General features: G+C 43.5%; 1 protein-coding gene across 2 annotated transcripts in view; it reads right to left on the bottom strand.

Moving 5' to 3' along the window:
* The window catches only part of Adamtsl3 (ADAMTS like 3), a 276,853-nt gene that overhangs the window by 94,960 nt on the left and 170,128 nt on the right, over positions 1-11,765 (bottom strand). For both annotated transcript variants that reach the window (XM_060367463.1, XM_060367462.1), the window contains exons 10-12: positions 7,784-7,895; positions 2,122-2,260; positions 739-789 (exon numbers count right to left, since the gene is read on the bottom strand). In XM_060367463.1, the coding sequence (XP_060223446.1) occupies positions 739-789; positions 2,122-2,260; positions 7,784-7,895 (302 nt within the window). The remainder of the gene's footprint in view (positions 1-738; positions 790-2,121; positions 2,261-7,783; positions 7,896-11,765) is intronic.

The raw sequence follows: 11,765 nt of genomic DNA, 5'->3' as shown, positions 1-11,765 counted from the left end.
ACATGCTTGTATTTCTAATGCTTGGGAGGTCAAGGCAGGAAGATTAAGAAGTTGAAGCCAACCTCAGCTGTATAGAGGCTGGGGCCAACCTGGACCACATGAGATCCTGTTTCAAATGAAATAGCAAGGAAGAAGAAAACAAGGAAGGAAGAAAGGAAAGAAGGAAGGAAGGAAGGAAGGAAGGAAGGAAGGAAGGAAGGAAGGAAGGAAGGAAGGAAGGAAGGATACTAATCATCTAGCTATCTAAGAGGATTCAAGTTCTAATCAATGGCTCTAATTCAGTGGTTCTCAGACCATGGGTTTCGACTCTTTGGGGTCATGCAACCCTTCCACAGGGGTGAGATATCAGCTATCTCACATGTCAGATTTACATTAGAATTAGAACATTATGAAGTAACTATTTTATGAAAACAATTTTATGGTTGTGGATCACCACAACATGAATTGTATTAAAAGGTCAAAGCATTAGGAAGGTTGAGAACCACTAGTCTATTTTGTTGTTGTTCTTTGTTTGTTTGTTTGTTTGTTTTTTATACCCAGTGTTCTGGATGAGCTTGATGTCATCTTCAGTAATGGATAACAGCACTCCACATGCAACCTTTTAATGGCAGCTTGCTACAGCTAATTCTTAGAAACATCTTTCTCATCATTGAGCTTGTTGCCTTTTCACTTTATAAACGGAAGAAAACCCACATAGAATCCTAAATAAAAACGGAAATATGGAAATATTTAACTCACCGAGGGAGAGGTTGGAAGTGGTCATAGGGCATAATCTCTTTAAAGCCGTCACTGCAAAAAAAAAAAAAAAAAAAAAAAAAAAAATCACAGTGAAAATAACTTTCTAAATCCATCCATTCATGCGGTCATTCAGTAACACAGGTTCATTGTGAAAATATCATTTCTAATTCAATAAACACATCTGTCAATTGACTAACCCAGATTATATACCTCACAAGACAGAAGTCTTCCACCAAAAATGCTTACTGGCTCATTGGCCACTCAACCAAAATTCAGGAAGCATTTCTTTAGTTTTTAAGAGAAACACTCATTAAAAAATATTTATTTACTATTTATTTATTTATTACAATTTTTTTTCACTTTGTATCCCAGCTGTAGCCCCCTCTCTCATTCCCTCCCAATCCTACCCTCCCTCCCTCATCTCCTCTCATGCCCCTCTCCAAGTCCACTGATAGGGAGGTCCTCCTCCCCTTCCATCTGACCCTAGCCTATCAGGTCTCATCAGGACTGGCCTTATCCTCTTCCTCTGTGGCCTGGCAAGGCTTCCCCACCTGGGGGCATATCAATCAATGGGAAAATCTTTATCTAACTAAGCTTATTATTTCACTTTAAGCATCATAATGCTAATACAATTACTTAGTGTTATGAACACACTGCAGTGTTGGCAGACTCTTCAGACCCTTAAAGCATCTTTCTGTCCCTTAAAGCATCTCTGTTAAGAGTGATGTCCAACCAGATTTACAGGAAATGGACAGGAGAGTGACAGGAAACACGAGCGGCAGACAAGGTTGTGGCCACTGTGGCCGTGGCCAGCTAGAAAACAGCTGGAGGATTCGGGGGATTGATATTGGGCTGATATTTTAAGATGCTGTAGGAAGGCCAGGAAACTTACTTGGACAATCCAAGTCAGCAGGTACTAAATTACACAGCAGGACAATTTCTGCATAGCTTTTCTACTTTGGAATGAAAACTGCTTACTTCCTTGCACAGTGCATTATTTATTCGGAGTTAAATGTGAACGCTTCAAAAGCCAACATGTACTAATGGGTGACCCAGTTTAAAGCCTAAAATAGTGAGTGGGAGATACTTATGACTGACAGATGCACCATGAGTGGAGTACGGGAAGATCCACACGTATGGATCTTTGATATGTGTGTGGGCAAGAAATGCCCAAAAAGCTTCATTTTAAAAAAATCTTCTATATACATAATCTTATGACAGGAGAGAGCTAGCCTGAAGAACCAGATTAGCAAAAGTGTCTTAGTTCCTTTTAACTGTGGTTTAAAATGTGCTTTGCCGTCAGGATGTGCGTCAGGAACCACATCGCCCTGAAAAGATCACTGTGTCCCCATTGGAGTGGACGTGTTTCTTTGTTGTACCAACCTCGATGGGCAAGGATCCATGCTGCATTCCTTCAGCTTTGGTTTGGGCTTCACATTCTCTGGGTAGTAATGGCAATAGTGGTCAGGGACCACCCTTTTCAGGCGGATATCCATGCATTCCGCAGAGTTGAGCTGATAACCTAAAGGTGTAGGAGAGGAATGGATGAAAGCTGGATCATTTTTGCATCTGCGTGACAAGGGTATGGGCCACATGCTTGCGTTCCTCTGTAGGTAACCTAGCTCAGTGGTCTCTGTGGTATTCAGCTCTGGGACTGAACAGAAGGGCAAGGGAGAATTGCCAAAGAGGTACCAAGGCTCTTCGTGGTAATTAAGCCAGAAGCGTTGCAACTGAGGCCTAGGAGATGGGACTTTCTGTAGATAAGTCTCAGAGTCTTCTGAAATGGCTAAGACCCAGAACCAAGCACAAATACTTGAACTGACCATTGTCTGCTGACTCCTTTTAGGGACTGTTTGGACCTTGGGTACAGCTTGGCTCTTCATGGTTCTCAAATTACTGCCTGTCTGTTCCTAGTCACTATGGCAGCCCCTCTCTTCCTCCTTCCTTCTTTCCCATTCCCATCTTCCTCTCCCCAGATACCTGTTCTGATGTATTGCTTATATATCCTCAAGTGTGACACTGTCTTGCATAACATTGTTTGGGGGTGCAGGTTTTAAACTCAATTGACTATACATTATTTATATATACATATGTACTATGAGTATGATTAAATATATAAACTCAATTATGTCAGAAAACATATCTGTGGGCTAAGGACTCAAACTTGCGGCCTTGGACATGCCAAGTAAGAACATTGCCCTTGACCTTAGACCCTGAGCACTGATGATGATTTAAATCTTACTCTATTTTCCACTTGTTAAGGTTTTTTTTTTTTTTTTTTGAACTCTACAGTATGTTTTGAGAGCTGACTCTGACTGTTTCTTTTACAATACTCCACTGTTTGCCTCTGCTGTGTTTACCCATCTGTGCTCCTGAGGTAGCCAGGGTAGGTTGTTCAATGCCAACAACCTTGCTGACTAGGGAACTGGCAATGTCAGTAGAGGCAGGAGCAAAATCCATCTTCCTACTTCCTCTACCACACATGCTTTCAAAGGGGAAGGAATGAAGACTCCCGATTTTAGTAAATCCAATTTGGACCATTTATTCTTTGAGGAAACTGAACATTCCAAGGTACTGAGCACAGTAAACTAAAAAGTAACTCATGACATTACCCTTTGCCTTCCTGGAGGTTCTGATGCTACTTTCCTGTCACTGTATAAATGTCATGTTAACTTAATTTTTTTTTTAAATAAGGCAATTTTTCAAAGCAAAAATTTTGGCTAAGGCCGAGGATCTGGCTTGCTTCCATGTATGTGGACCTATCTGCATTGCCCCCGTGGCACGCCTGGGTTGGCTACCCAGAGGCTATTTAAGCTGTGGGCTGGCTTTCCCCGGGGTCCGAGGATTGTTCAATGTTCCTGAATAAACTGCATTGAAAAAAAAAAAAAAATTAAAAAAAAAAAACCTCATGTTCAATGTCTGCCAATTGGTTTAAAGGTCTAAAAATAAATCTCAAGTCCTGATTACTGAGAGGACTCTGGCTTTACAAGCCAGTAGGCAGCTTTCTTCAAGACATAGCTTGGAAGTAAGCTGAGTTCAGAGGACCAGGGGACAGACGGGTGGGTACCCATTACCAAAAGGGAGGTTGAAACCGCAAGAATGGAAATGCAAATGGCGTCAATAACACAGTCCTCCAGTGCCAGCGTCTGTCAGAAAACTAAGCTATCAGATGACCGTGGCAATCCCAGCCAATCTCGAGTGTATCGTGTAGATAATTACAGACGAGGGCAGGCAATCCTTCCAGTACCCTTGGTGCCTCAGAGACCGACCAACTCATTTTCTTTGTTATCCAAAAATCTCTGGCATGCCAATTCATACAATCATGTAGGTTTGGTTACTAATATAATTAAGATTTGGCAGTGTGTTCTGTATGAGTTTGATGTGGGTACTTTTTTAATTTCTCCCAAACAAGTACAGACTAAGATTACAGTTCCTTGAGTCAGAGAAAATCCCATCTCCTAAGTGGAAACATTCTTCTAAAGGGACGGGATGGGGGACATACAGGTGTTTATAATTTGAGAAAGAGAATTCATTTTCCTATTTAATTTTATTGCAGTTGAGAGATTACTGAGAGTAAAGAAATAAGGCAGATTTTCTTTCAATATTGTGAACAAATGCGCTGAAATCCTGCCAGTGTGTGGGAGAGGCCAGGCAGCCCCAGCAGCCTTTGTGTCCTTCACCTCCCTTCTCACTGGGGTTGATCTCATTGGGAGGTGCCCCTGTACACGCTCGTGGCTCCCGAAGGACGGACTGTCTGTCTGTGGATAGCAAAGTGTGAAAAACAGCTCTCCCGCTCCCAAGAATGTAATCAATGGGACTACACTGAATCCTGTTGTAAAACATCTCCCCTGTAGAGAAAAGCTTCTCTTCGGTTTTATGAGTCCAGACAGAAGTGTCTCTCTGAAGGAACTGTGTGTGAGAGGCCAGAAACAAATAAGAGGAAAGGGAAGCCTGTTTCTCTGCAGAGTAAGAACTGAGAAGCCTCCGCCATCTCCTGGTGATCCATTGTTTTGGGACCCATGAGGTACTGTTGTCTTCCCTGGACCTGTGAACTACCTCCCTAAAGATGTGGGACTCAACATGCTATACTGCCCCCCTCAGGAGCTCTCCCTCGGGTCCGCTTAGTCAGCACCAGCGTGACTAGGCCTGCAGGGAAGAGAGGGGCCTCCAGGACCCGCTTAGGTGCGGACACAGAACGTAAGTTTGAAGTGCTATAGTCGGGGGGAGGGGGGCGGACTACATCCTTAGACAGGTATCATTGCATTTCGCCACACAAAGTGCCACCAGGTGCAGAGAGTCCTACCGACAGATGAGAAACTGAGCTTAAAGAGGTCGAGTTAAAGGAGAGACAGATGAGTGAGCCCCGATCCTCAAACTCCATCATTGTGCTTGGCCCACTAGGCCAGGCTGCCCTTTTTGTGGTGGTTGAGATAGGACCAGAACCTGTACACACCAGGCAAATAGTCTCCCGCCAAGCTGGATCACCAGTCCCAACACTGACTGGACCCTTGCTGGGACATTGGCACGGAAATGTCGGAGAAGAGGACTGGCTCACGAAGGCCCAGGTTTGTCCAGCTCGGAGTTTCCATTCCAAACAGGGTTTCTCCTCAGTCAGCTTGGGGAGAGCTTAGGGATTCAGTTCCCTTGGAGCCTGGTGCAGAGCCACTGATTGAAATATCTAAAGGAGCTTTTCTCTCATATAAAATTGCCTATCTCGGGGTAGAAGTACCTTAGTAAGGTACTTATTAAGCATGCACAAGGCCCTGGGTTCAATCCCTAGTCCTACAAAAATTGGCCATTGTGGTGCATGCCTCTAATCCAGCACTTGCTAGGTAGAGGTGGAAGAAACTGATGTTCAAGGTCCCTGGCTACCTAGCTAGTTTGAAGTGAGCCTGATCTACAGGAAAACCCATGTCAAAAAGCAAACAAGCTGACAAGAGTTTTGCATCATGTTTGACAAAGTTCAGAAATTAACAATAAACCCAAAGAAGGTTCAAGCAGGCAAGAAGCGAATATCTTCTCCTATAGTTGTGTTTTCACCATATTTGTCTTTGTGGTTGTCTTCCATATGGCTACAGACAATTATTTCCTACATCAGGGGTTATGATTCAGTTATTTTTCTAAATATGTTGAAGTTTTAAAAAATATATCCATTTTGCCGGGCAATGGTGGCTCACATCTTTAATCCCAGCACTTGATCAGTCAGGAGGCAGAGGCAGGCAGATCTCTGTGAGTTTGAGGCCAGCCTGGACTACAGAGTGAGTTCCAGAATAGCCAAGGCTGTTACACAGAGAAACCTTGTCTCAAAAAGCCAAAGGAAGAAAGAAAGAAAGAAAGAAAGAAAGAAAGAAAGAAAGAAAGAAGGAAGGAAGGAAGGAAGGAAGGAAGGAAGGAAGGAAGGAAGGAAGGAAGGAAGGAAGGAAGGAAGGAAGAAAAAAAGAAAGAAAGACTCTTGGTCTTTAATAGTTCGGTGGTAACACATACAAGGCAAAAATGGTGATGTCCCTGAGGCTCTAGCCCACAACCAAGGATGTTGCCTTACAGAGTAATCCTTACAATGCCGAGTACACCGTGAGACCCTGGGACCCTGAGAAACACAAAAGACCCATACTCAGAATTCTGACTCAGGGAGTCTTGGGTGGGTCCAAGACTTTGCATCTTAGAACTACTGAGGCTGGAGTTCCAGAAGGATGCCTTCCTGGCTAGTTCTATGTCAACTTGCCAGAGTCACCTGAGAGGAGGGAACATTAATTGAAAAAAAAATTGCCTCCATGATACCAGGCTGTGGGCAAACCTGTAAGGTATTTTCTTAAGCAGTGATTGGTGGGGGAGAGCCCAGCACATTGTAGGTCGGAACACTCCTGGGCTGCTGGTCTTGGGTTCTATAAGAAGGCAGGCTGAGCAAGCTGTGGAGGACAGGCCGGTAAGCAGCACTCCCATATGGCCCCTGAATCCTCTCCTGCCTGCAGCAGGTTCCTGCTCCTCTTTTAGCTCCTGCCCAGGCTGCTTCCATGACAGACGATGATGGGGAAGTATTAGCAAAATAAACCCTTTAATCCCCAAGTTGCTTTTGGTCATGGTATTTTGGCACAGCGATAGAAACCCTACCTGAAGAAGATGCCTATAGGATCATATCAAGGGGCCCATGCCCCTGCATCTAAACAAACTGCCTGGTACTCAGAAAAATTCAGTTTTTCTTTCACTTGAAGGCCTTGACACATCCTCAGGCTATCGTTCCTCCATTCCTAGGACACAGGAATGGCTCTGGGCTGCCCTGTGATTCCCCACAGAGGAGTGAGCATCTCCTTTCAGGGAAAGTTTAAATCCCAGATCTGGCACTGCCCAAGGAGCCTACCTCAGTGTGCCTGTTGTGAGGATGGCAGAGGCCTGACCTTCTAAATGGGAGCTATTCTGTAATCTTCAAGGGAAGGGATGATTTAGGGCTGGGCTAACTATTTAAACCGAACCCCCACCCAAGCTGTGTCCCTTGCATAGGAAGCACAAAAGGGCAGCGTAATTGGAGCCTGACTGTGTCATACGATGGGCTGGAACCCTAGCTGAGTTTTACCTCAGCAGTGCATATATCAAACACCAGACAGACTTTCTCAGGCTGTGAAGGCTGTGACAAAGAGCCCCCAGCACACAGCTCATCAGGTTGCAAGCCCTCAGTATCTGTCTGGTCTTCATAGACCCCAGCAACTTGGGACTCCTCATCTGGCACCAGAATCCCTCACTCTCTTATGTAAAAGTTCAGCTCATACAATGAGTCACGTCGGCACTGGCTGTGGCTGCCTCCTTGTGGACTCCAGGCTATCATGTCTCCACACTAGGTGAACCAGCGTCCACCGAAACCCTTGTACTTTGCATGCGTGTTGCACTTGGATTACACTTGACGCTAGGCCTTCTCCAACTGCCTATCGGGACCTTGAACTCGGGCACACACAAGACACTATCTTCTATCCCAGTCTTAAAGCCCATCCCAAACAGGCATGTGTACACCCTGACTCCCAGCTCGGGGCATCCAAGAATAAAGTCGGTGCCTCACCTCCTCCGCATGTCACGGTGCAGGGGAAGAAGTCAGTCTGTCTCCACTGATGGCTGATGGGCTGGTAAAAGAAGAAGTGAACCACGCTGCTTTTGGCCACTGTGTACCTGGTCTGGACAGAGAGAACGGTGAAGCGCGACGTGTTCCACACAGTGAGCCTCGGCCCTTCCCGCCTTCCTTACCCATCTTGGCCAACACCGACAAGCAGGACGATAAGCTAAGCCACAGAAGGACTATGAGGGCTTTATTGGGACAGCCTGGCACTCAGACTTGAACCAACTGGGGGTTTAGGCGGTGACTCACAAGTCTCCCTGGAGTCATCTTTTTTCATATAACTCTGCCTGTGAACAGATTCACGAAACAGTTCACAGACCCATTTGTTTACTTATCCGGGACTTTTCTTTCCTGAAGTGTACACCAGAAACTGAGATTTAATTTGGGCTGGGCTTGCTTATAGCATAACATATAACTGGGACTCTGACTCCAATGATTTTTATTTTGCTTTGATATTATACAAATGATATTTAATTTTTCATTAGTGTGTATTCATTGTGTGAGGCAATGGGCTTCACTGTGATATTTCCGTACATGTAAATAATATATTTTGATTGATTCTAACATTTTCAATAACAACGCCTTAAGCAGTTCATTCTGGAAGTGCTTCTAATGGCATAACTTGGAACACTTCAATGCAGTGAACACAGATACACTGTGGTCGTATGCGAATGTTCTAGTAGCTAGTTAAAAGGGAAAGGCCCTGCTGGGGACAGGGAGCAGTTATCGGCAGGATTGCATTTATAGGTCATTTCACTCAGGCAACAAGTTCTCTTCCTACTTTATCTTTACTTTCTTCCCTCGTTGAACAACAGAAACCTCATGAATTTAGAAAGGCTTCCAGGAAGCAGTGCAAAGAGGAAAAATAAAAGTTAAGCGCAAAACAGAAAGACACCAAAATGCAAACAATACGTACAAACGCTCAAGATTTTAATACCTGAAAAATCAACAAAAGAGGAAACTTCCAGTGTTCTCAGTACAGTAAAGTGACAAGGAAGGGAGGTGATGGGGTCTCCTTAGCTGTTCTACTGTCTATGCAAATGTTCCAGAAATTAAATGATAAGGTGTTAGCTTCCACCAAAAATGGAGGTAACAATTATCATGACTGAAATCAGTTTCTTTAAAAACTCGGTTATGTCATGTAAATATGGTTTTGTTTTAATCCCAAGTGTGTGCTATGCAGTTGCTTTTAGTTTGTCCACAGCTGATAAAGCTGATAACAGGCTCCTGTAGAGGGGCGAGGTCTTTGCCAGCTGAAAAATGCTTCATTCAGGCTCAGAGAGAGCCTGTATGTGGTGATCTTTGCCAGCTCTAGAGAGTGGAATTCTGAGGGCTCTAAAAAGGTACAAACATGAAAGCCTAGAGAGAGGAAGGCTTCAGGGAGATGGAGGGACAGAGAGAAGGCTTTGGAGAGACAGATCAAGGAGGATGAAAGCTGTTTGTTCATCCTGCTGCATTTGCTGTTTGCTGTTTGCTGTTGCTGGCCTGCTAGATATCCTGATGACTGAGACTGGCATTTCCCCAAAGAACCCGATGACCTTAACTAGCTGAAACTGGTCTAAAGAAGTCTAAGTCCCCTTTCCCTTCTAACCTTCTTTCTCTCATACCTAGGGTTAGGGTGTAGGAAGGGAGGTAGAGGCATAAGGAACCCCAAATAAAGTAGAGTTTTTGGAAGATGCCAACAGAAATGTGAACAGTCACAGAGCAGGCTGGAGCCTGACAGACGCTGAAGAAGGCAGGCACCAAGCACCCCGGGGCTTCAGGGTACATAGTCTCTCTTGTAAAGTGTTTTATAGAGTGAATACCAAGACCTAGAAAGAGCATTCCAAGGAAGCAAAGAACCCGCCCTGGGGAGCTAGAAGATGGCCCAAAAGGTAAAAGCCATCTTACTCGCTACTCCTCTAGAGGACCTGGGTTCTAGTCTCAGCACCCACGTGACAGATCACAATGGGTCTGTTACTGCAGCTCCAGGGGATACGACACCCTCTTCTGTTCCCCATGGACACCAGACACATACTTAGGACACAGGCACACATGTAGGCAAAGCACTCAAACAGTTTTAAAAAAAACAACAAACAAACAAAAAACCTGACCTGGAAATATATGCAAAATCTACAATAATATAAAGCCACATCCAGTGGTGTATACAATGACATATAGGTTTATGAATAATAAAATAATAATTCTAAACTATAATGCTGATTCCTGAATGGGGCTTATAAGAGAAAGCATGGATGGTTTAACACTTGAATCAGATTAAAAAGGGAAAAAGGAGAAAACCACATCTTTGTCTTAAAAGACAGCAGCTTTGATAAATTCACATCATGTAACAAAATTTCTTCCACCAGGTAAGATAGTTTCAGAAGACTCTACAACAAACTTCATATAAACCAGGCACATGAGGGAGCTTTGTCCTGAAATGACAGACATCAGATGAAGGCTTCGGTGTTCATTTCTGCTCATCATTGTATCACATGTCCAAGTAATGCAAGATAAAAAGAAAACACAAAACAACAGAAGAGAAAAACACAACTGTCATTATACAGATGTCCAGATCTACACATGTATACTTCAAAGGAACACATAAATGACAGTAGCGATACATAATAGGACATAAAAGTCTGTTCAGTTTTCACTCGCTAGACACAGATACATAGAAATGGGGAAGATATTATTTCTAAGAACATCAAAACAAGCACTGGAGATAAGTGTCATACAAACTACGTGAGACACACGTACTGGAAATCACAAATACTGGGAGTAATTTTAAGTAACTAAACAAAAGGTGTGGAGACACCATCATTATGATTCAGCAGGCCTGGTTTGGGATGCTGAAGAATTCAGTCTGTTTGTTTGAAAAAAATCTAAATTTATTTACTTATATTTTTAAATTTCTATTTCATGTGCATTGGTGCATTGGTGCATTGATGTTTTGCCTGTATGTATGCCTGTGAGGGTGTCAGATCCCCTGGAACTGGACTTACAGACAGTTTTGTGGATGCTGGGAATTGAACCCAGGTCCTCTGAAAGAGCAGCCAGTGCTCTTAATTGCTGAGCCATTTCTCCAGCCCCTATTTACTTATATTTAATCTTAGAATTTATTCTTTGAGAATTTCATACGTGACTACAATGTATTATAGGTCATATCTGCCCCTTGACCCCAACCTCTTCCAAGGAGTTATAAAAACTGACCAACTGACTTCAAGATTGACAGGAAAATGCAGAACCAAGAAGAGCAAGGATCCTCTTCAAGAACACAGCTAAAGAGTCCTCAGCACCTACATTAAGATTTGCTTTAACATAGCAGTAGATAATCACAATAGTATTGGAATAACTCTCCCCAGGAAACAAAAATCCTTCAACACATCTACTCAGTGTGTTTCTGTATTTAGGTTAAGAAAAAAGGGGCTGTTCTCCATGAAGTGGCCTTGTGTTCATGTGATAGTCACACTGAAAGGAATACTAATTGAATTTCCAACATATACAAAACTAAGGGCAGGTGAAAGGTAAAACATTAAAGTCTTGGGAAGCCAACTTAGAAGAGTGTCTCTACAACTTGGATGAGGCAAAGATTTCTTGTTCAAGATGCAAAGAGCACCAAGGGCATGTCACACCAAAGACAGGCAATAAACATGGATATATCACACCCCAAGCAGGCAATAAAGATGATGTGCACACTGCAAACAGGAAGTAAAGATGGGTAAAGATGCCACACTGCAAGCAAATTAAGAACTGTTGCATAGGGAAACCAACAGTGGAGAAAACTATGACCATGAAGTCATTTAAGAATTCAGTGTTAAGCCTGGCATAGTGGTACTTGCCTTTAATCCCAGTATTCTGAAAGGGCAGAGGCAGGCAGATCACTGAGAATTTGAGTTCAGCCTGGTCTACAAAGCGAGTTCAGGACAGCCAAGGTTACACAGAGAAA

Source organism: Meriones unguiculatus, chromosome 14 (assembly GCF_030254825.1).
Source record: "Meriones unguiculatus strain TT.TT164.6M chromosome 14, Bangor_MerUng_6.1, whole genome shotgun sequence".
Lineage (NCBI taxonomy): Eukaryota > Metazoa > Chordata > Mammalia > Rodentia > Muridae > Meriones > Meriones unguiculatus.
Note: the sequence above shows the minus strand (reverse complement) of the source record. Positions and strands in the feature narration are given on the sequence as shown.